The 23,880-nt window shown below is 44.6% G+C and overlaps 1 protein-coding gene across 2 annotated transcripts; it reads left to right on the top strand.

Annotated features, from left to right (window-relative positions):
* The first annotated feature begins 1,335 nt into the window (after positions 1 to 1,335).
* On the top strand, positions 1,336 to 17,795 carry atxn7l1 (ataxin 7-like 1). Of its 2 annotated transcripts, none has more exons than XM_079294637.1 (11): positions 1,336 to 1,372; positions 6,563 to 6,668; positions 7,176 to 7,374; positions 7,529 to 7,968; positions 9,894 to 9,976; positions 10,967 to 11,229; positions 12,042 to 12,264; positions 12,798 to 12,919; positions 13,450 to 13,980; positions 14,302 to 14,554; positions 14,737 to 17,795. In XM_079294637.1, the coding sequence occupies exons 2-11, from the start codon at positions 6,653 to 6,655 to the stop codon at positions 14,752 to 14,754; spliced, it is 2,148 nt and encodes a 715-aa protein (XP_079150763.1). In that variant the 5' UTR covers positions 1,336 to 1,372; positions 6,563 to 6,652; the 3' UTR covers positions 14,755 to 17,795. The 2 variants fall into 2 exon arrangements, with proteins under 2 accessions (XP_079150763.1, XP_079150762.1); XM_079294636.1 differs by having other exon boundaries at positions 14,302 to 14,599.
* The last annotated feature ends 6,085 nt before the right edge of the window (positions 17,796 to 23,880 follow it).

Below are 23,880 nucleotides of genomic sequence, written 5' to 3'. Positions count from 1 at the left end.
TCCGAGAGTTTGAATTGTGGCTTAAATCCAGCAGCATGTTTAGAAAGAATGGGGGGGGGGGGGGAAAGAGCGAGAGATGATCTCCTCTTCTGTGTTGACGAGAGGAACTTGTGCAAAGCATCTTCCCGCTATAACTGCCTCTCAGTGCAGCTTTACTCTGAAACCAACCGTCGGCCACTAACGCTTAACCAGTAACGCAGATCCGTTTCCTGCACACACACACACGCACTGATGTGCACGAGGCATGACTGACGCTCTCTTTGACTTCCCAAATGACAACTAAACTCACCAGCAATGCGAGGTCCCGACGCCACGGCACACCGTCAGACACACACACACTCAATTTTTCCCAAACACACACACATCCATCCGTACACGCCCCCCCCCCCCCCCCCCCCCCCCACCTCCCCTCAGTGAGTCTGGCTTAAGCCCTGAGCTAATAAGTGCTGCGATTTCTGTCAGCGGAGCTTGTTTGGTTACAGGAAGATTAGGCTCTTGAAGCTTAGCCTAAACAGATATTGCTTCATTTCCATGAGGAGAAATGAGTTTTTGGCTTTATTTCTATGAATCTGATTTTGTTTAGTGGCACAGTGTTGTTGCTGTTTGCTTTCATAGAAGGATTGTCTGTCCTTTTCTGTTTCTTTTAAGCCTGTTTAGTGATTGGGACACACGTTTTTGTGGAAGTTTGAGTCTGTTCCACAGCGAGGAGGCCAGAGCACGTGTCCGGCTGCTTTGTACAGTCGACACGCTGCAACAATAAATCTACCAAAACTGGTTTACAATTAAAAGGAATTTAATCCCACTGATGCAAGTACGATTACAGTTACACAATGGAGTAAATTACTCCCAAGAAATATTACAATATTAACCCACTTTGGAAAAAACTACCTCTGGTCCCAGGACACAGCCGTCCCAGGCAACCACACGCTAAAAAGAGGCAGAAAAACACTTTCTTTAATTCTTTAATTATGCATTTCCAAAACACTTATGATTATGACTAATTATGAATTCTTAATTATGAATTATTAAACACTTTTATTATATCTACTGAACACAGTTCTTTGCTCAAATTTCTTACATTATCTGGAACTGTCATTTTTTGGAAAAGCAGCTCCAAAGCTAAATGAACATGTTGAGCATTGTGAGCTTCTGTCTTGTTTTTCAGATTTTCGTGTAATTTAAACAGACAATATATTTTACTTTTGTTTATTTTCTAGCGCTTCTTCTCTTGTTCTATATGGTTCTCAGTTTTGTTTTTTCTTCATGTCTTCCTCAGAGATGCTTGGCAACAGAGCACTGGAGGATTTTTGTCTTGTTGTCTGCCATGTCTGCGATCAGGTGGTCACTCCTCAGGGCATCCTCTCACACTATGGTAAGACACACACACACACACACACACACACACACACACACACAGCAACCCCACAGGCCAGAGGCACACATGAAAACCTCAGGTCGTACCTCGCGGCATCTCCAGTTGTCACACGGTGGCACAGAACACACAAACACAGAGCACCCAGATCAACACAATCATCTCTATTTATCCCTGCAGGGCTTTTTGTCTAACAGTCTATCTACAACTTGTCCTCCAGTTCAAACTAACACACACCACTTGTTTATACTGTCTAACACTCAGCAGGCTGATGCAACTGGAAAACACTAAATCATTTACAGAGAAGTGGACCTGATGTAGCATTGTGCCCGTGTATTTTGTCAGAGAAATAACCATTCAAATAATATTCTTGTACTCCGGAAAAAATGTGGACGCAAAAGGAAGATTCGGTAGACCGATGGGTTGATTTAAAAAAAAAAAAAAAAAAATGTAATCCACATGCATCTGTTAAACCTCACCTCTTTAAGAGTGTTTGTCGTTGAAGCACTTGGTCCCGGATCCCATTGGCCCTCCGGCCCGTCCGTCTACCTCTTTGTTTGTTTTTGACCGGGGCTCCACTGAGGGCGCTCGCATCTGCCCCGCGAGCTGCTGCTTCCTTCTGTTGGCGGCACGTGCACCAGCCATAGCCGTCTGTTTGGGCGGGGAGAGGGGGAGGGGGAGGGGGGGGGGGGGGGGGACATGGTCACGCTTAATGAGCACACACACACACACACTTCTCCCTGAGAGGAGAGAGGCCAGTGGAGTTGCATCCTCACACATTTCTCACTTTCTGTTTCTCAGCAGAAAGAGGTCAGTGGTATTGTAAGACACACACACACAGTCTCCTGGCAGACGCTGGTGTTTTTTCGCTTGCTGATGCGCAGACACAGGGTCTGGTAACAACAGGTCTAAAACATGGTCATGCACACACACACACACAGTCAGGGGTGGGAATCTCCTGAGAGCTCCTCATAAAACAAAGCTATCCTCGGGCCACAGTATTTTAACAAGCTGGCGTTGTGGTGGGCCAGCAGGCCAAGTCACATGCTGACAAGTAGAAAAGCAGCATGTGTGAGTCACTTTCATCGAAGTTCACCATACACTTTAAAAACTTCTATTCATTTTAAGTCAGTCAAACTGTCCAGCGTCCATTCATTCTTAAATTTGAACTGGCCCCGTCAAGATGTTCTTACGATGTTTTATGCATTTCCTCCCGTTGTCGCTTTATTCCTCATCTTACTGTAATGTCCTCACAAGTATAGTGTCCTGCTGGGGGGTTCTAAATGAAATGTTATGCATTTCTATTCCCTGCAATGGCCCTGTATTTGTGTGTGTCCATCACGGGATCTGCTTTCATGCTTGACCTGTGTGTCGAATCGGCACTGAGGCTTTGGATCTACAGAAATGCACACACACACACATACAGAGAGGAGGAGGGGGTTGGCTGCCTCGGGGGTCAGCGGCTCTGAGTTATACACGCCCAGTTTGCTGCTCAAGCGTTGCCGTGTGTGACGAAGAAAGTGGTCACAACTTAAGCACGGGCCCCGTGCTGCGTGGACGTTTAATATTTACCACGTCGCGTGTTTAAGAAGGTTTAACTGTATGTTATATGTCGGAGACCTGCTCCATGTCGTGGATGTGTTTTTTTAAATGTCCTCAGAGGAACGCAAGCGCGTATATTCTTAGCATAAGTAGCCCCGGTGGGATAAACCCCTCACACTGGCAGCGTTCGTACCGTGCTCTCTCTCTCCTATGCGCTCGTAGAGAGGAAACGTGCAGAGAAATAGTTGTTAATGCTCGTGGTTGAACCTCCAAAGCTTATTTTGGACAGAACAGGATGTTATAAAGACATATTTGATTTCACCACTCTCGTTTTTTTGAAGCAACGTGGGAGGATTATTGAAACTTACCTCATATTTCTGTGTTTTCTAGGGGCTAGTATAATGAGACTGAGGGGATTTCAATCGCATTTTGTATGACAGGACATTTGGGCCCTGAATAGTTGCGATCATTTTTGACTTATATGTCAATTGTGATATTAGAGGGAATGACAACCAAACAAAGATGCTTTATTAAGTCTGTAGGCCAAAACAATATTTATTTTGATACACACGTCACCTTTTACGAATATTTGAACAACACTGCAGGCTACATTGGGATACATTTTGACGTCATTGTTCAGCCCATGAACACCATGACAAACTGGACATTTCAATATTTCAGATGTGTGTGTGAGTGAGTGAGTCGTGCTTTTGAAGCCGTGTGTTTGGATTAATCAGAGCTTCCCGCTGTGTTTTCCGATGCATCGCTGCTTCTTTTCTCCACTCTCTCGGTCCGTCTCTTCTGCTGGTGGCCCTGCTGTGTGGAAGTCGAGTGCACGATAAAGTTGCTGTTTAAGTGTCTCTCTGTCTCTACTCACCTGCAACTTTTTCTGTGTAGTGGTGGATTAATTGAGCTCTGAGGCAGGTCAAAAACAATAATATCCTGTTTCCTTTGGAGTGTGTGTGTGTGTGTGTGTGTGTGTGTGTGTGTGTGTGTGTGTGTGTGTGTGTGTGTGTGTGTGTGTGTGTGTGTGTGTGTGTGTGTGTGTGTGTGTGTGTGTGTGTGTGTGTGTGTGTGTGTGTGTGTGTGTGTGCTGCCTGCTGCTTCCCGTGTCTGAGTTTGTTGGGCTGAAGTGTGACGTTTGTCTGTTGTGTTTTTTTTTTGGAGAGCTTTGCCCCGTAACCACAGTGTTGCTCATTCCGCTGTTGTGTTACGGTTATTGCGGCTTGGCTGCGCGTGAACCGGGACAATTAAAACTCCAGCTGCTGCTGCTTCACATCAGGCGTGGTTTCTTTGCACTTTACATTTGTACGGTGTTCAGAAATGCAAAGTGCATGGCATCAAAAAAAACCTCATTCCAGGGGAGACATTGCTCAGAAATCATTGTAATCTTCTATGACGATGATTTATTTATCAATTCCTTCTCTAGATTGCGTAATAGTAAATGCATAATAGTATTTATCCAAGAGATCAAAGGCTCACAACCTTTTTTTTAAACTCTTTAACCTCTTTATCTGCCTTACTGTCTGATTTTAGTTTGTTTTCTAAGATATGACGACAGAATATAATATCTATATACTCATACACAGTATACATCATAGTTCATGTAAATGTTTCCTTGTTTTTATGTCGGTAGTTGTCGTATTGTTCACCTAACTTTACAAAAGACATAATCACACTGTCTTATAGATTGCCAGTAGAAAGTGTACAACTAAACACTGTTGTCTAGTACAAACCTAGTTGCCTTTGACTCAGCGTTTCTAGAAAACCTGAATCACTGACAATCTTCTTCGATGCTTTTCTGCTGTCAATCTCTCTCTGACTGGCCTCGCTCAATGTAAACAAACCCAGCTGAGCTGCTGAGAGCCTCCTGCTTCCTCGTTGTGCAATGGCTCCACCCACAGGATGAGCCAGCAGCCAATCGGCAACCAGCTGGGCTCTCAGCATTGCCATAACGACAGGCAGGCAGGCAGGCAGGAGAGCGTAGTAGGGAGGGTGCCCTTGTGGTCGAGTGGCTTAGTGACCTTGCCTGGGCAGCCGTATTGCAGATCAGTGCGGCCGACTGGCTCCTTTTACTCACAGGATGAGTTACAAAGCAAAAATACATCTCATTCTGGGTTGATTTTGTTTATATGCTCAACTGTACACCTTCATTGAACTGGATAGATGAGCTGACTACAAATCCTGTGTGAAACAAATGTGTGATTTAAAGTGTGAAATCACGACTGTTGTAGCCGCAAATACCTGCAAATGTGCCTCTGGACTTTGGTCCTGCTCCTCTGAATACAGCTGCCTCCCTGCACCTCTGCTTCCACTGGCCTATTTACACACCTGTCTCACACACACACACACGCACACACACACATATTCTCACATATGCTAATTATGTTCTTGCAAAGTATGCTTATACGTACTACATATAACCTATACTTTGGACAAAAACACGCATACACTGGCAGTATACAAGTTCCCAACGCGGTGTCGTATACCTACACGTACACCTGTTGTACTCATGCATGCAGTGGCTAATCTCTTCGATACACACAGACACACTTTGCGCACGCATTGCACACACACACTCCCCCTCAGTCATCTGCAGCACACTTTCATGTGCACTCTGAGCAAACACACCGGGTCAGTCCCTCTGTCTGCCCTGCCCTTATTCTTCCAACGTGCTGCTGTTGGGAGACTACTACTACTACTACACCCATTAACCGGGTTGTACAACATTGTGACACACACACCCTGATGCTGCCTACTGAGGTTTTGTACACTAAGGAAACCCTTTCTAAAATTATACTCCAGGCTTTTGTTTTTGCACTTAAGCACCAAACGGATGCAGGCACCCCTGTGAGGCTTTCGCATTGCTTTAAAGGGATAGTTCGACGTTTTGGGAAAGGCCCTTATTCGCTGTGTTTGTGTGCCTGTTTCTTGATCAGGCTAGCTGTTTCCTCTTGCGTTCAGTCTCTGTGCACAGTGAAGCTAAGCAGCTGCTGGCGGTGGACACGCATTCCCCCTACGGACATGAGAGTGGATCAGCCTTCTAATCTAACTCCTGTCAGAGTTGGATTATCCCCCTCATCACACTGGATGATGGTTAGAGGTCCCTTTGCTCCGTGTCCTGTACGTGCCCTCAGATGCTCCAGGTTTTTTGGTGTAAAATCTTCGTCCGACATGGGTGTGAGAGAATACAGTTGTATTAGTGAGTTGTTTTAGCTTGCCCTTGGCTTCTACTTCTATTCTCTGTCATGTATTTCAAATAGCTACCAAAGCTTCAGAGTGACATTTAGCAGTTCCATATTCTACCTGAGCGGCTCTCATCATGTCACTGCTCTCTTCAGTTTTAGATTTGCATCTTATCAGCAGACAGGAAATTCAGCTAAACACACGGGCTGGTCTCTTTAAAAACAACAACTTATCTATCTGTCAACTTAAACTTGGTCGATCTGGCAGATGTTGGTTATTTACTTCCTGCAGCAGCTGCTAGATTTGCATAACTTTGTTTTGAATTATGAACATAATGACATTTTAGAGCTAAATGTTACGTATATTTAGAAATGCACTGACTCCAGACACTGTGTGTGCGGTGTGTTCTCGCCTCCTTTCTCTTGTGTTTCATGACTTGTTCACCCCTCTGCTTTCACTCAGGTAGCTGGGGTGTAGTTTCCCTGTGAGGCAGTCAGAGAGAGACAAACAGTCCTGGACCACACCCCCTCGCCACCCTCCTCCCACAAAGACATGCATAGCAAAAACCGTAAGTGTGAGCTCCTCTCCTCCCCCCCCCACAGCCTTGTTATTTACTCCCCTCTCTTTCTGTGTCTCAGCACCCTTTCACTTGTGCATTCTGAATCAGATCTGGGCCAAAAGTATTTATAATTGTTGGCTCTTGTTTTGTTCGAGCTGCACATAACAACAAACTGGTGGAGTTAATCAGACAAGGACACTTCAGATGGTGTCAGGCATGTTGCTAATGAGAGAACAGTACTTTAAATTGATTTGTAGACGCTTCTTTTCTTTGTGGAAAAGGTTCTGGCACAGATTCGTCTCTCCTGTGTCACAACGCGGCCATCTGGCACCTAAACCGGGTAGAAAAGGAGAAACGAGTTGGTGTAAATGCTACACCACACTAATCACTTCTAGCCTGGTGAAAATCGGATCCAAGCAGTACCCACTAGCATGGTCTTGATAGTAGGAGTGTGTCTTCAGCTCTCACACATCTATGTGACCTCACACACTTTGTCTCTGTCTCGACCTGTTCCAGAGAAGCGCCACGGCTCCCCCGCTCCCTCCAGGAGCCTCCTGGTCCCCATGAAGCCCAAAGTGCTTGCGGTGGCCCCCGCGGTGGCCCCCGGTCCTGGGGACACGCTGGCCTTCAGGGTCCCTAAAGATTTCCCTCACTCACGCTTCAGTAAGGCCCCTCTTGCGGTCTACCCACCAAAGGGGGCCCGGATCAAGCCGTGGTGGGCACATACTTCTTTTTTTGAATATGATAACTTTCTTACACGTATTCCCGCCACGTTGTTTTTCCATAAAAATGTTTCATAAAATGCTGCTTTTGCTGATTCCAGAACATTGAGTCGTACGGTGTTTTAACTCCACTCTTCCCCTCTGCAGTGTATCGCTTCCTGTCGTGAGCCTGGAGAAGATGGCCTGCCTCAGCCATGCCGACTCTGCATCACATGTGCGCCTCACCACCTCCTCTTCATCCTCCTTCTCCTCTCCCTCCTCCCTTAAACCTCCCGCCCTCACTCCCCCGGCCTCCCAGCGGTCCGGCGAGAAGCTCCTGAACGGCCGCGGCACCGGCGGGCCGTCCACACCGCGCTCCACCACCTCTCCATCCTCCCTGGACGGGCGGCCCAGTCCGGCACGCTCTCCGCTGGACCGGCGGCTGCCGTCAACTCCTTCTCCCTCCACGCTGGACCGGAAAGCCTCCCCGTCGCCTTCCCCCTCTCACCGACACGGCGCTCTGCTGCTGCCGCCGTCGTCGTCGCCATTGGAGAAGAAGCAGCAAAACGGGACTAAGACTTCCTCCAGGTCGCAGAGAAGACTTTCAGGTCAGCCTCTCCGATTATGTTTCTGCGTTTCACAGTGACTCTCATGTTATCTTCAGCGTAACAGTGAATACACAGTCCTGACCAATGGGTGCAGTTGGAGTCGAAATGTGTGTTGAAGAACATTAACCCTCTGAACCCCACAACCTGCCGGCGGGATCGAAAAGCATGTTTTCTTTCAACAATCAATAAACTACACCGTCTGTCATAACCAGAAGCTGTAAAAAACGTTGTTATTGTCAGATTTTCATCCTTTTTTTCCAACATTAGCAACACTTGCAAACATGTTGCATATCGATTCCACGGTTTTGCAATTTTTTGGAAAATAAATTTAACTTTTTCTTTTCTTTTTTTTTTGATTACTGGCACAGTAACTGTGTTGTACTGCACACAAGTCATTTTTAAGTTCTCTCCTCTTCTAGCCATGATTGTGCCGTTTCCATAGAGGTGCAGAACTTATATACTGCAGTCAAAAACAAAGCACACAGAAGCATAAAACGCCCCGAAACTGATTGAGGTCCTGAGGGTTAAATGGTTGAATCATTTCTAACGTCTGCATATTCATGGCTGGGTTTTCATCAACCTGTACGTCTCAATACCGAGGCTGCAAACACTCCTGTGAATGTTTGGCTGCAGACAGTGATGGGGTTACACTGTGTGTTCTCTTCTCCATCCCCTCACTATTCTCTCTATCTTTCTCACTTATTCTCGTGGTCATCTCAAAGTAAGCGAGGTCAAAACATGCACGGTGATGAAGTTAAAAGGTTTTGATGGACACTTCTGGTTGTTGTCATGACTCCTTGAGAGATTTCCCCCACCTCCTGTGTCTCTATATTTTTTTTCATCCTCTCACTCTCCAACTCCTGCCTCGACCTCCATCGTGCCTCTCTTGCACACACACACACACACACATGGTCTGGCCTCATTTTGTGTTCTTTCACACACTCCCGTTTCCTCCTCTCTGTTGGTGTTTTCTCTCCGTCTTGCTCTTCTGCTTTCTTCAGTGTCTTCCTTCAGTCCGTGTTCACGCTAACTCATCTCAACTTGCTTTTTTTAAGGTTGTGTGCCAGTGAGCATGTGAGTTTGTTTATTTCCGGGAGTGCTTGTACTTCGCTGACACATGTGTTTGTCGGTGTACACCTGTATGCGTCGGAGCGGTCTGACGACGCACAGAAAGATTACAGGGATTATGGGAAAGGTCGACACTAGATTACAGCCCTCTGACAGCAACACCATTTAAGATAACCTGCTGACTGGAGGTTGTTGTTGTGCCGGGCAACGCAGGTCTCTGTGTTTCTGAGCAATGCTTTCGTATCAGCAGAGACGATTAACAACATTTCACCAAATCCCATCGCTCTCCGTAAGAAGCTGACTGAGGTTGTAAGTTCGTCGTGAGAATGTTCCAGGATCTTCTAAACATTTTGCCCGAGGAGCAGATCTTTACGATGGACATCAGAGACTTTGGCTGCAAACCGGCACATAAAAGCGAATGGCTGCATTTCGTCATCAAACCAAATCAAATTGGTTATTCATTAAAGCAGGAGAGAGTTTCCCGGGGCAGTCGGTCACAGTTGACTCTGGTCCCGCTGCCGGTCTGTCCTCTCAACCAGGATTTGTTACAGCTTGCGGGGATCTTTCCAGTTTAGCCGCTGGGAAAACTGGAAACACTTCGAATAGTGTAAGACAGAATCGTACTATTGGACTACAAGAGCCTTAAAACACAGCTGAGTGTCTGGATGAACAAAGGAATATGTGACGAGACAAATGTCAGTGAGTCAAATGCTTTCTTAAAAGAGACGCATTAATGCACTTGTGGTACTGCGAGGCGCCCACTCCCAGCAAATATGATTACTTGAAAGAAGGAGGGAAGAAATGACAAAAATGATATCCTTAAGTGCCAGTCTAATGGGTTTCCATTTTTTTTACAGGGAGAGTCTTTGATCCGAACAAGCACTGTGGAGTCCAGGACCCCGAAACGAAGCGACCCTGCACGAGGTCTCTCACCTGCAAGGTAACACAAATACGATCACTCGCACTTCCCCGTCCGTCTCTGTGGTCCGTCTGCACTTCCCCTTCCTCAGTCAACACAAAGGTAGCAGTGCGGGGGCATTATAGGGCCCACACTTCCCTTAATGAGGTAATTATAGATGTTGGATGAGACATCTTTCAGCTGTAAAACGCGTATTTTACTGCCCTTTAATTGCTTCTAGCAAGCATTACTAATCACTTCAATCTGGTTATTAAGTAATTAGCGCTGTATCGCGCTCGTGTGTTGATAATGTTCGCAGTGGCTGGGGTGATGGTGTTTTCATTATGTTTGGGTTGTTTTTCAATGTCTCCATTAATACGGGCAGTCCCAATGAGAACAACGATTTAATCGGAGAGTATGTTATTTATTTAGTCGTAAATTTATCTTCATATTTCCCATTTAAAACCCATCCACTGATCCACTGGCCCCTTTTGTAACTTACTCTTTTTTTCGGTGACTTTGAGTCTGGTTCTCCGGCTTGTCTTGTGCTGTATCATATGTTTTATATGTTTGTTTTCACCACAAGATAAAGAAAAGGACTCCCAAAAGCACCTTCAATTTGAAATGATCTGTCAGGTCTAGAAGCATTTTCAGAGGCCTCTACCCTACATGTTTCCTTTAAATGAGTACAGGAAACACACTACCTGTTATTTAACCAGTATTTCATCAGCCTCACACTCACATCCTTTAGAGGACTGTTGGAAAACCAAATGTTTGATAGCTGGTTCCCTTCCAAAGTAGTCGGAAGGGTAGCTCACCGCGAACAGGCAATATTTACCCATGTTAGTGTGGTGTGACGTGGGCAAAAGCATGGTGCAGCGATTATGGGAACTTTCCTGAAACCAGAGAGGCACGATTGAAGCCCCTGGGAGTGCAACCCTCAGCCCTGCTGAATTAGCTCCACATATCAATACTTTCATGAACAAAGTCTTTCTGTAAAATAACCTCTTGTTTGTTTTTTGTCTGCCGCAGACTCACTCCGTAACCCACCGGCGAGCCGTCTCCGGCCGAACGAAACACTTCGACATCCTCCTGGCCGAACACAAGGGGCGGGCGAAGCTCAACGAGGGAGCCAAGGAGCAGGAGAAAGACAGGGACGGATCGCAGGGAGGGAAGGAAGGCGGCAGCCAGAGTATCGCGCCACAAGAGACCTCAAGTCCCAGCAAGCCTCACTGCCCGAACGGACGGCCTCTGTCCACGCTGAAGCTCAGGCTGGCAAATGCACACATACCCAGGTAGGACAGAGAAAACACACACACACACACACACACACAAATACGGTATTCACTATGTGTGTGTAGAACAACCTGACCATCCACGCTGCCAAGGATGGATGAGATCCTTCCTTGGTCCAATCAGGTTCGGTTCTGTCAGTCGTGTGATCCATGTGTCTGATCTTCCCAGCATATGAGGTGAAGAAGTAACCGTGGTACAAAACTTTCAATCCTCATAAATCCCCCCAAAAAACAAGTTTGATTGTCTTACCAATAAGTCAGACAATTGATTTGTTTTCCAACTGGTTTTGCATTCTAAGTTTTTTTTTTTTTTTAAGTTTAAGCTGTACTTTTAAAGAAACACTTTTTTTATTCATCAATACATTTTTGGATACTTTAGCACACAATGTACCCAATGATTTATAACTTTCACTTTTTTCCAGCAATCAATCTTTACTCTTACTTCAATATGACTTTTCATACTCTCTCACATCACTGGAGTTGAACTGTTGTGGACCCGCACAGATGCACGGGACATCCTTGTCTGTTCGTGTTTGTCCCACCAGGGGATGCTGTAAACAACAACAGTGCTAGAATGGAGACACAGTAGTTGTCTGCCCTCATGAAAGTCTTACTGGAAACTGATTTCCTCTTTCTAGTTAGAAGATGCTCTCTGTTTACCATTTGGTCCCTCCTCTCTTCCAATCTCTTCTTTGCTTCTCCATCCCATTTCATTTTCTCCCCCTTCCTCTTCTCCTCATTTCCATTCCCCTCCGTGTCTCCCCCTCCATTTCTGTCCCTTTCCCCTTGCTCCCCTCACCTCTCCTTCCCAGGGTTCCAGGCTCCGCCACCTCCACCTTCGGCCCTCTGCCCCCAGCAGCAGCAGCAGCAGCACCTGCCCCGGCCCCCAACCCAGAGCCTTCTCCCCACAGTTCGGGGACGGCGGCGGCAGGAGACGGAGGTCGACTTTCCAGTGACGAGGGAGACGCAGAGACTCCAGAGGGCACCGTCAGACCTGCCTTTCACTCCTCCAATCGCCACCCGCAGCCTTCAGGGGTGAGTAGTTTGAGGTCTGTTTTTAGATGCCATTTAAAGGACTCAGTTTTGTTGGTGTTCAGACTCGGCTCTCATGAAGCGCTTTCAATGCAACAAAAAAGAAAGAGGAAAGAAGCTTTTGTTCAGAATCTGGGTCAAGACCAACAAAGTGATCACAGGAAGGATATCCATTTCCTGTCTTAACTATGTTGCACATTATAATATTTCAAATAAGAAATTCAAATATTGTGTTTATTTTGATAGCTTTCCGTCTGCTCTTTCTGTTCTTTTCCATCAATCTCTCGTTTCTTTTGATGCCTCTTTCCCTCCACATCCTTTGCTGTCGACCCACCTCTCACTTCCTTCCTCTTTCTCTCACTTGTCTTTCGTTCTTGTTTTTCTCAACATCTTTTGTCATTCATCCATCCCATCCTCTTCATTCATCCGCTCGTCTTTTCCTCGTTCCTTTTCTCACGTGCCTTCTCTTTCTCAACATCTCTCTCCATGCCTGGCCCCCGATTCCCCTTTACACTCCCTCTGCTTTCTCCTTGCAGTTCTGCGTATTCAGCAGCAGGCTCGTGGGCCGGGGTCACTACGTGTTCGACAGGCGATGGGACAGGATGAGGCTGGTGCTCCACAACATGGTGGAGAAACACCTCAACGCACAGATGTGGAGGTGAGTGTGCAAGAACGTACACTCGAGGTAAACTTTTGGGGTTTTTTTAACGTAAAAGTCCATGTTTAAATGTACTCAACACGCATGTAATCTATTTCCCAGCTACTTTATACACAGGTGTAACTGTGATTTGATTACACCAGGTTTACTGTCACTGAACAGGTGTAACTAGAAAGGAAGTGACGTGTTTGATATCCTGTTTTATGAGAGGTGAGAAATACACTTTAGTGAGACGGCAGGAAGTGTTTGTTTAAGTTTCTTGTGTAAATTTAAGTTTAAAAATAGGTGTGTGAGGAATCATGAGTTAAAAAAAAGTTTGGGAAAGGAATAGTTTTATTATAGAGCTAAATCATGGGAGGAGGAACTGTGGCAAATATGTTAAAGAAGCAAGAAAATCCTATTTCATGTCAACACAGAAGACCATTGTAAAACACATGTTGATCAGGTTTAGTACTCTGAATCCATATCAGCAATGAAGCAACTTAAGTGGTACATTTCTTATCCTCTGAAATATCCTCCTCCTGTTTTAGGAAGGTGCCTCTGGCGGCCGGCGGCCTCGTCTCCCTCTCCTCCTCTGGTACCTCCCCCGCCGCTTCACAACAGACCCCCGCTCCCTCCTCCGCCGCTTCTTCTCACCTCTCGGCCCCCTTCAACTCCCTCTCCCACCCCGCCACGTTTCCTCAGTCTGCATCCGTGGCGGGGATGTTCAGCATTCGAGACGCTCCGCGGCCCGTCGCCCCACTTTCCGCGCCGGGTAAAGCACGTAACGGCACGCATAAAGCCAGCCGGCCATCCAAAGACAGGGAGGAATCTGCAGTGGGAGCTAAGAGGGGAAAAAACTCTTCCCACCCCTCCTCCTCCTCCTTCTCTCCTTCCTTGTTTCCGACTGTGGATAACGGTAGGAGGAACGGCAGCAGCTATCACCCGGCGTTGCAAGGTTCGGGGGGGACAGCAGCAAGCCCAGGCAGGAAAAAGGGCGGCGGGGGAAGTGGGCTTTGGAGCGGCGGAGAACTCTGGTTGTCCGGTGCCGATGGGTCTCAAAGTCACAGCTCGCAGAACAGGTGGGTACATGGCTGTTTTAAAGTTTAGACAGTCATAGGAATGCATTTGATCCGCCCCAGATCTTTAAAAAAAAGAGTCCGGACAATGCAGGCTCAGCGCAACGCGACATAATAGAGATGGTGTAGAGACACACGTGAGCGGGTGATTTATTAAAAGGAGAGCAGTGTGTAAACAGAGGGGACAGTGCCAGCAGTGCAAAGGCTGTGACGACGGGTGTTTATCATTCCTCTAAAATATACAGCGTTGTACTGGAGTTGTGTGTGTATATATATATATATATATATATATATCATTAATGGCCATCCTCCTCTGGTCTCCAGTTGCGAGCTTGGCACGACCAGTATACCCTACTCACCCAGCAGGGAGCCGGCCTCCGTCCCCCATCAGCCCCTGGCCTCCCCCTCCGGACCCTTGGCTTATGGGGGAGGAGCAGAGGGGAGGAAGAGGAGGAGTTCCGGCTCTGACAGAGGGAAGGCCAGCAAGCTGAGTAGGCCGGGCGGGTTGGAGAGCCTCTTTGTGAATGGGAGCGACACCGTGGGAATACTGTCTTCGGGGCCCGAGTCCCCGAGACAGGTAGGTGTTACAGAAAGAAAAAGACTGTAAACAAGGCTTCCAAAGGCACGTGGAATTTGTTGCTCTCCGCTAATTTTTACATGTATTTTTTTCAAAGTTGTTAGAAGTTGCATTGCATACAGTAAATAATAAAAATAAATGAAAAGCAGCGAATAAATCCCTTGTCTGTCTTCTGCCCACAGACCAAGTTGCATCACTGACAGAGACCTGTCTCACGGGCAGCATGTTGGGCAGCTGTGCAGACCACCACCGTTTGTGACCTTTGACCTCACCACTCTTCCACTGCCGGCACCACTCGGACGGCTTCATCTCGGGCGATGTCACCCCCTATTCATCCAATGACTTTGCCCACAGTTTGCCGGCCGTTAACTTCCACTCTCCACGTTGTAGTTTATGGATCACTGTGACGGAAAGCTGCCGCGGTCTTTTCAGAACAAGACGGTGGGATCCAAAAACCTATCCTACCAAAAGGGAATTTGCCTCGCAAAGTTTTAGAAGGCATTCTTAATAATACCACCACTGTACAATCTTTGGGGGAAAACTTTTTTTGAACTGGTTGTTCTGACCATTTTCCTGGTTGCTGTGTCTGGTCAGCTGACGGAGATTGTTTTTGGGAGTTAGATGGTTGAAGGACCGACTGATACGACTACTGTAGGACTCAGCCTTCATCTATACCACCTTAACTGCCCCCCCCCCTCTCCCATCACTTTCTCTGTCTTACTCTTGATTTCAGCTTTTCCCTCAAAGATGGAAGAGATGACCAGCTTTAGTTGGGTTTTGTCAACATCTCCACAACTCTCTCTACAATTTGTATTCATCCGTCCTCTTTCCACTCCAGCATGCCTGTGTTCAAAGTGCCCTTACTGCCCTCGCCTCCTTCTTCACTGACTTCAGAGCAGCCTCGAGGAGAGCCACACAAGGACCTGTTCACACAAGGGAAGGAAAAAGAAAACGTTTTGTGTTACCAACGATGCCGCGTCAATGCATTGTTTTAATTTAGGAAGAAATCCGATATTATTTGAAGATTGTTTTTAATGTTGCAAGAAACAAGCTGACACACGAACTCCTGTTTGTGTGTGCGTGTGTGTGTGTGCGTGTGTGTCAGGACTTGCATCCAAAAAGGAATGATTACTACGGTGTTGGATCTTTTTTTTTTGTACAATAATTTATCGTTCTTAAATGTTTGTTTTCTAACTGACCCTGGATGTTTGAGCTACAGAGACTTTTTGAGCAAAAACAAATTAATTTCTATGGCATTTTGAAGAAATGCTGAAAGTATTATGAGAGATCATATTGTTGAAATTGTGTACATATCTGTTATTTTTGTATTTATTAATGATTGTTACTCAATAGGAGCTCAACAGAGTGTTTTGCCCTCCTACCCAGGTCTGTGTTTACTGGTGAGATTGGCCTGGTTTCTCCAAATCTTGCAGAATCTGTTCGTTACAAAGTTTTTCAAGTAATACCAGTTAATACTCAAACACAGCTGAATACGAAGGTAACAACAACCTGTGGTCAGTTCTGAAAAACAATTATTTTATTCTGCGCTGTAAAGGTCCATCAACGGAACCGGAAAAAAAAGTATTTCATCTTAGGAATTTCAGTATGCCCGCTGACTTCTTTTAAGTCTCCTGAATTGTCACTTTCCCAGAGAGAATACACTACATCCTCTAAACCTGTCGGAGTACTTTACAATTGGGACGTAGCCACAGCCGTCACGAGCAGGGGGATCACTCCTCTGCCTTGGAGTCGGCTCAACACATGAAGAAGGGGGCTAGTTACTGGACCACCAGTTAAACACATTCAGGTCGAGCCTTCACGCTCTCATCATGTGATGAGCAACGGTTGATTTTGTGACACCAGGCCATGGTTTAGTATTCTCATAGAAAGGGCCCCACACACCTGTTTGCCTGCAGTCCCGCCCCTTTTCATACGTCTACCAATGTTCAAAACTATAGCTCTATTTTGAAGCTGTCTTTATCTTCCAGTAGACGTCTGTCTCGTCTCAGTGCGATTACTCTTGGTTGTGTGTACAAATCAAGGCCAGGTCAAAATGCTTTCACTTACTGCTGCGCCCTTCAAGCTCGGTACCGTTTCTTCTGCAGCGTTTGATTGTCTTTGGAATACCTTTAAAACATGCATACCTGCAGCATCAGGTGTCCAAAAGAAGCGCGAGTAATTTCCAGTTCTAGTTTGTCTGGTGTTTTGCTGATATAGCCAAAGTAACTGAGATCATTTCAATGTGGCGGAGAGCAGCGAAGCACCTGGTACTCGCCAGCTACTTCAAAATGTGTCTCTTGAATTAGTCTCAAAAGCCTCGACGCACTAATGATGAATGAATTGTACATAATCAGTTGTGTTTCGTGTTGCGCGTTTCCCAGATGCTTCCCATGATGACACTTTATTCATCAACGCGTGCGATCGTCTAAAGTACTCTTGGATCGGTTCTGTGATGCCGGCTCGGTGGTCTTTATTGTACGGCGGACACGTGGTTTATCCAGGTACCCGCGGTGTACAGTTAACTCGTTAACATGCCTGCAATTACACCGTACAGTTTATTTTCTCTCTGTTTTAATGCAACATACCAACACAATATAGATGGTTTGTGTGGGTTTAATGGTGGAGAACCGTGGTTTGGGTGGGAATTAAAGATTTGTTTCCACTCAGCATCTTCGGATCAAGGAGGACGAACTTAAAGCCGAGATGTTTTGTGGGGAGTCCCACCCTGACTTACTGTTTGTAGTAATAGAAACGGGAAGTTAGTCTGTTGCAGCTACAATTAAGTTCATGAATTTCAGAGCAGTTGTATATTATCCTTTGCTGTTGAATTTTATGGAGGTATTAACAGTTTTTTGTTGTTTTTTTTAAAGCCTCCCCCTTACATCTTTTTGCACTTTGTCATAATGCCCCAGATCTTTAATCTTTAACTTCTATTTATATAAATATTTGAGATATTAAAAGCAAATCTATATCTATATATTTGTAAAAGAAAGTGTTTCTGGCAACTACAGTAAAAGAAGGTGAAGAGTATATTGCCCCCCCCCCCCCTGGTGAGTCCGGCCTCTGAACCAGCGCACCGGTTGACCCAAACTGTGTTGAATGTCTGAAGAAATGCCTTGTGAGAGTCGCGGTGTATTCACTCTCACTGCAGTTGGATCAGGAAATGGATTTCCCATCGAATCAACTGAACACTTCCTGTGTACAAAAGAAATGTCTTATATCCAAGCTTTTATTAAATGAATGAAGGTGGATGTCGTTGTATTTGTAAATCAAAGATGTCAGCTTTTGAATTGGAGGGGAAGGTCCCACAAATGATGAGTGTTTGTTCTGCATGTGTTGCGTGATCCTTGACGGGAGACATGAAATGTTCGTGTTATTGGAGCAGAGCAAATAAGTCTTCTGTGGTTCTCAGGGTTTCAAAAAGGAGCTGCTTCAATTATGTATATTGTGCTTACGTTTTTACCAGATGCATCTTTAATTGCCCTTTTTATTCTTGAACACACTGATGAGTGCTGTCTGCTTCCATGCTATAATCTGAGAAAACATGCAACATCCCCCCCCCCCCCCCCCCCCCAGCATCCTGGCTCCGGTGATGGAGATGTCGATCAGTCAGTCCACTACCTTGGTCCAGATGGAAACTATTGGATGAAGAGGATCCATTCTACTGACTAGCGCCACCAGCAGCTTGACATTTTTGGGGCTTTTCGTGAAATAGCTTATCAAATATTGGATGGATTACCATAACATTTGGTACAAATATTCATGACTTTTTTTTTGGAGATTTCCCCCGATGCTTCGTGTAGCACAATCATCAGGTCAACAATTCAATTTGTCCAATCCTGGAGACGTCCCCGTCAGACCCTCCGGTAGTTTGTGTTTAGTGCTAAGTAGCAGAATGCTAACACGCTAAACGAACATGATGAACATGGTTAATATCGATACTTGCTAAAGAGAAGCATTGTTAGCTTGCTGCCATTAGCATTTATGTTTTGAGGAGAAGAGAGTTGACTTGCAGCATCATTCAGACCCTTTCAGAGCTTTTTATTTGTACTAATCAGCACACACACAGTATGCAGTATTGTATTTGTGTGTAACCACAGTCCTGCTTGATCAACAATAAAGGGAAAGAGGATATTTCATTTACTTTTCAGCAGGCTGACTTATCAGGTTAAGGTTCAGCTCACCATATATTATATATGTACACATATATATTGCTCACCAGGAAATCACATGTTTGCAAGGAACCGAAATCAAAAAAAAATGTTTTCGCACCACATAATTATTTGCATAACTGATCTCAGTGCTTTTGAACACTGCTTATTAGCGACCAAACTTATTCGTTTTAAATACAGTATTTTAATCCTCTGTCTTGGTACACATGCAACGTTTTGGAGCATGATGTTGATTCCCAGGCCAGACCCCATTACTGACATCGCCCGTCACCTTTGACCTCCAAGGAAGATGGTGGGAGAATTTCGCTCCGGCATTTGGCAACTCTTTGATGATGCAACTTCCAACATGGATCAAATTGTCGATAATGATTTTCTAACGTACTGTTAAAATGGGAACCACAGAACAATCTGTGGTTCCCATTTGACTGCCGTTCTCTCTGTGTAGCACTGATGTTATGTTGCTGTTGTTTACAGTGGAGAGAGCTGGACAACTGAGATCTCTGCTCTGGTCGGTCATTGAGCAAAATGAAAGGATACTGCGGGCAGTAATCAGACAATCTGGCACAACGCCGACCATTGACTCACTCCTGTGGGTTTCTGCCTGTCCTTACCTGTGAATCTTTTTGAAAAGAGGTCAGGAAAAAGGAAGATAGTGCGTCTTTGTTACGATATTGAACAGTGACGGTCTCGTCAGAACTTCAGCAACACGTTCCTTCTGTTCATGTTCATTATTTACAGACTGTGCCGCAGTTATTCGTCATCTTTTCTAAAATCAGGTAGAACCCGCATATCATTTATAACTAATTAACTAAAGGGAAAAATCAAATGCATTTAACATCAACCTTATGTTTAATGCACATTAGATTCAGAAAGGGGAGCACAGCATTTATCTGGATTTATCTGCTCAGCCATTTTTGTTTTGTCAAAGTCCAGTCTTTATCATCATCCCTGGAATGATGGAGATCATGTTCTTGCATCTATAAATGTCCAGTAAAAAGAATATATATGATTATTGTAGTAGCCCAGATTCGTTAACACTAACTGTCACTATGCAGCTTCACCAACATTTTGCCAACAGCCTCTGTTCAGCTTTTGCAAGTGCCTCTTGTTGTGGAGAACAACTAATTTGTCCCCAGGTCTGAGTCAGATGTGACTGTCGACCCCCAGAGAGTAGTGACTAGAGACGGAGTTAGAAAAGCAAAGAAAGAAACATGATCCGCATGGAGAGATTGGAAATTACTGTTCCCGCGTTTTAGCACGATAATACTTGTAATAAACTTCAACGCAAGATTATTTAACTTTTGCTGCAGCGTCCAAAAGGAAGTCGCAGGGAGTGACAGATTAAACACCTGAAGTTTACTGTCGCATGATAACTTTATCACTTGTAAACTACAACAACAAAAGCTCTGTGAGTCAGACTTTTCATTTCTAAATGTAAGATTGTGTGGTTTTCAGAACATCTGTATAGGGGGTTGTTTGGAGCAGCCCCTGACCCAAGACTCTGCTGTTCAGCTATCTATAAATATACTGTAGCCCGATTTAAAGTGTCAGTCAATTTAACCTCAATGGAATTTAAAAAGGTCTCCGTAAACTAGTCCAAAAAAGTGATCCTGCTCATTTATTAAACCTTCTTGGAACAGGCCCAATCGATGCATCTGATGATTACAGTCTCTCATCAACCCATATGTTGATGTTTTTTTTTCTGGCTTGTGAGAGGCCAGGTTGGGGATTATGTGAAAAGGCCGCAAACTACGAGCCGTTTGATTGATAGAACAGTCAAGTCGTTCATAAGTTCCCCGAGTTCAACTGAGTCTAGACACACATTTGGCTCTTTTGAATGGTAATTATGCTTTCTGAGAAATGGAGATAGCATGTGACAAAGGTCAGAATGAAACAGAATCTACGTTGGAGGGAAGAAAAGTCAAAATTACACATGAACGAGAAGGAAACCGTGGCCCAAACGTACAACACTGCATGGTCAGGAGGAGCGGTGCCGAATGTGTGTGTAGCCCCACAGACGTGCTGCGACGTTTGCATCTGAGGCTGGAGGTTATGAGGTTTTCTCCACAAAAGGAGCTGCTGCATTATTTTTTTTCATGATCCCTGTTCTGCACAGGGATGTCGCTCATATGCCTGCACCCTGTCCAAACATCATTGTTCTTTTAAGAGGAAAGATTGAGCTTTCAACACACTGTACGTATTGCATTATGTCACCATCATGGTAGTTTTAGACTGTCGTTACAGAGGTTCTGTATGTGTAAAGTCTGAAATACAGAGGCCTGTGTAACTGTGGCTGTGGCTACATGTACAGATGGCTCTACTGCCATCTTTTACTGCTCTCCAGACAAATGGCTACATCCAATTAGATTAATTTGAGCATGACATCCAGCAGGCATTTTCTACCCCCTGCTTCACTCTCTGCCTCTTACATTAGGGCGACCGAGATGAGAGAAAAACACATCACTAACAACATTGACACCTTGTGGTCAGTTAACTCCAAGACGACCCCAAATCTCATCAGCTGCACGTATCGGATCAGAAGCACTCCGGATGACATGCAACGCAGAACAAATGATGTTAACCTCAAAGTAAGGGACGACCCTTATTTAGTCTTCATTTATTCCGAGGCTCCTGCTGGGAGGAACAATTACTGCACAGGTCGTCCTCTGAATTCATAATCACCAACTCGCCGACTGCCGAGGATGTCAGAAACTCGCACATCCAAGGAAATGTATCACGTTTTTTTAAAGAAATAAACGTATTTCCACAAATTGTAAGAAAGTTGAACATTCCTCCTTACATTTACAAATTTGTCATGCTGTTTAATATAACATTTGTTTCTTTTGGAAAGCCTAATAGAGGATAACAACATTTTTTCCCCCAGTTAAATCAGTTCATCTTGTTCCCACTGGAATCAAGTTGTATTCTACACCCCCGCATCTTCACCGGTCCACTCCTGGCCCACTTGTAGTCCACGCTGTAATTATAAACAGGCTATTTAAATTACCAGCATAAACTAATTATTTGTCATGCACAAAAAAAGTGTCCAAAACATGTCACTAGGTTTTGTGATAAATGCAGCCTGCATGTAATTGAGAAGATAAAAGCTCTGGGCTCTATTCGGCCGAACGTCCATGAATGCCGAGGAGTTTCTCCCCCCCCCCCATTGCAAACAGCATTCTTATGATAATGGCATAATGCTGGTGCTTTAGTTAATTGTGCATAGGCGATAGTGGTGGGCACCTTTTGTTGTGAGCTCTCATGAGCCCAAAGGAAAGAGCTGGCAGGGATTATAACTCTTATAGAACTTCTCAAATCCCCCCCCCCCCACTTTCTACTCACTTTGCATTCAATGAGTTGAGTGTTTTTCTTTATTGGACATTAGACTTGTAGGATGTATTCAGGATAGGTGGAGCATGTTTGTATTATTTTACACATCTCAAAATCTGCCTAACCTGGTGGCTGGATAAAATATATCTATTTTTTTTAGGAGTAGCTCAAGATGTTGAAGAAAGATCTTTTACAACAGGTGAAACACATCAATTTGTTCACAATGGGTCCAAATCAAAATGTCCTTCTTGTTCTGGTTAAAGCAGCTGCTTTGTTTAAGCGGAACACTTTTCCTAACTATACTCTAATTCAATCTCGAACCGTAAAGTTCCAATTACAGTTTAATGGGGATGTGTGCTGTGTTTACCGTCAGCATCTTGAGTTCACTTAGATGCAGTTTGTTCATTCAAACCAGTTTGACTCTCTTGCTCATTGGTTGGTTTGAACACATCTTACCTCAGATCCCGCAAACAGCTCGAGGAAAGCCTGCTGTCCTCGATCACTAATGATAAGTGCAGACCATTGAGGTACCAAATCAAAAAGCACAGCATTATATACAAATATTCTAAAAAGTTAATAACCCTTAAGATACTATAAAATAAATGGCATTGAAAAAAACCTGGTATTTATTAACAGTCATTGTGGTTTTGTTTGAGTCACTACTATACTTGACTTAGTACATTATACTACACTATAGGCCTCGTGCTATACTTTCTGATTGTACTAAAACACATTAAGTTGCATAACTTCCACAGTATGCTAGGTAGTGGTAGGCTAAAGTACTCCAATGGTAAACAAAACTTTTTGTTTGTACAAACTATGCTACACAGTGGACCCCCGTGTATGATGGATCTAGACTATAATGCTTTAGTTAAAGTACTATTACCGTGTACAATTATATTACTCTGTTGTATCACCATTAAGTACTATGATACTTAAGAAAATATTTAGTCGGCCTACTTGTGTAACAATTTATATGACTCTCAGTGGCCTAATTATTTGAACAGCAGTCCATGAGATGCCATGTTTTGAGGGAAATGACATATTGCTTCTATGAAAGTGTGGTAACACAGCTAATACTAATACGGTTGTATATGTCATGTTATTTGACCGCAGTCTTCTGTTCACTCCATGTTTCCCTTTCCTACAAAACTGTGACTGCAAACACTGCTTCTACCCCCTCATCCTTATCTCCATCACCAGCCCAGAATAACCTCACCACACCTGCATCAACTCAGCGGAATCTTTGACCTAAATGATACATGTACAGTGTTTGAGCCAGCTGCCCCGAATTATTCTCATTCAAAAGTACACCTGTTAGTTTGTCAATACATTAGCTAGCTAACTTTAGCTTTTTTTTTTACTTTTGAAAGTGAGTTAGTGTTCAGCTACGTTGCTGTCAAAGTTGTGCATCTCTTGGACATGTTTTAAATGTCCTTTATCTTTCTGCAGACAAGAAGTGAGGCAAACGAGATAAACCTTTCTGTTCAGTCACCTAAAGACGAGGTAAGGCAGTTGCTGTTTTAAGCATGGCATTACATTTAGTTTAGTGTCCACAATTACTGGAATGAGATTATAAATGGTCGTTATTATGTCTTAAAAACATTGATAAAAGGCAGTGCCACCTCTCAGTGTAAAAACAACATCGCTTTGTTACATTTGTAGCTGTTGCTTGGCTCTTGAACGTAAGCTAGCTAACGTTAGCTTTGGTGTGAAATGGCTCAACGATGATTTTAATTACAGCGAAAATATCCCAAAACACCTGTCATTTTATTCAACTGAACACCACCAAACACCATCGTGCTTTGGGTTTTCTGGGGTCGG

Source organism: Melanostigma gelatinosum (genome assembly GCF_949748355.1).
Source record: "Melanostigma gelatinosum genome assembly, chromosome: 22".
Taxonomy (NCBI): Eukaryota; Metazoa; Chordata; class Actinopteri; order Perciformes; family Zoarcidae; genus Melanostigma; species Melanostigma gelatinosum.
Note: the sequence above shows the minus strand (reverse complement) of the source record. Positions and strands in the feature narration are given on the sequence as shown.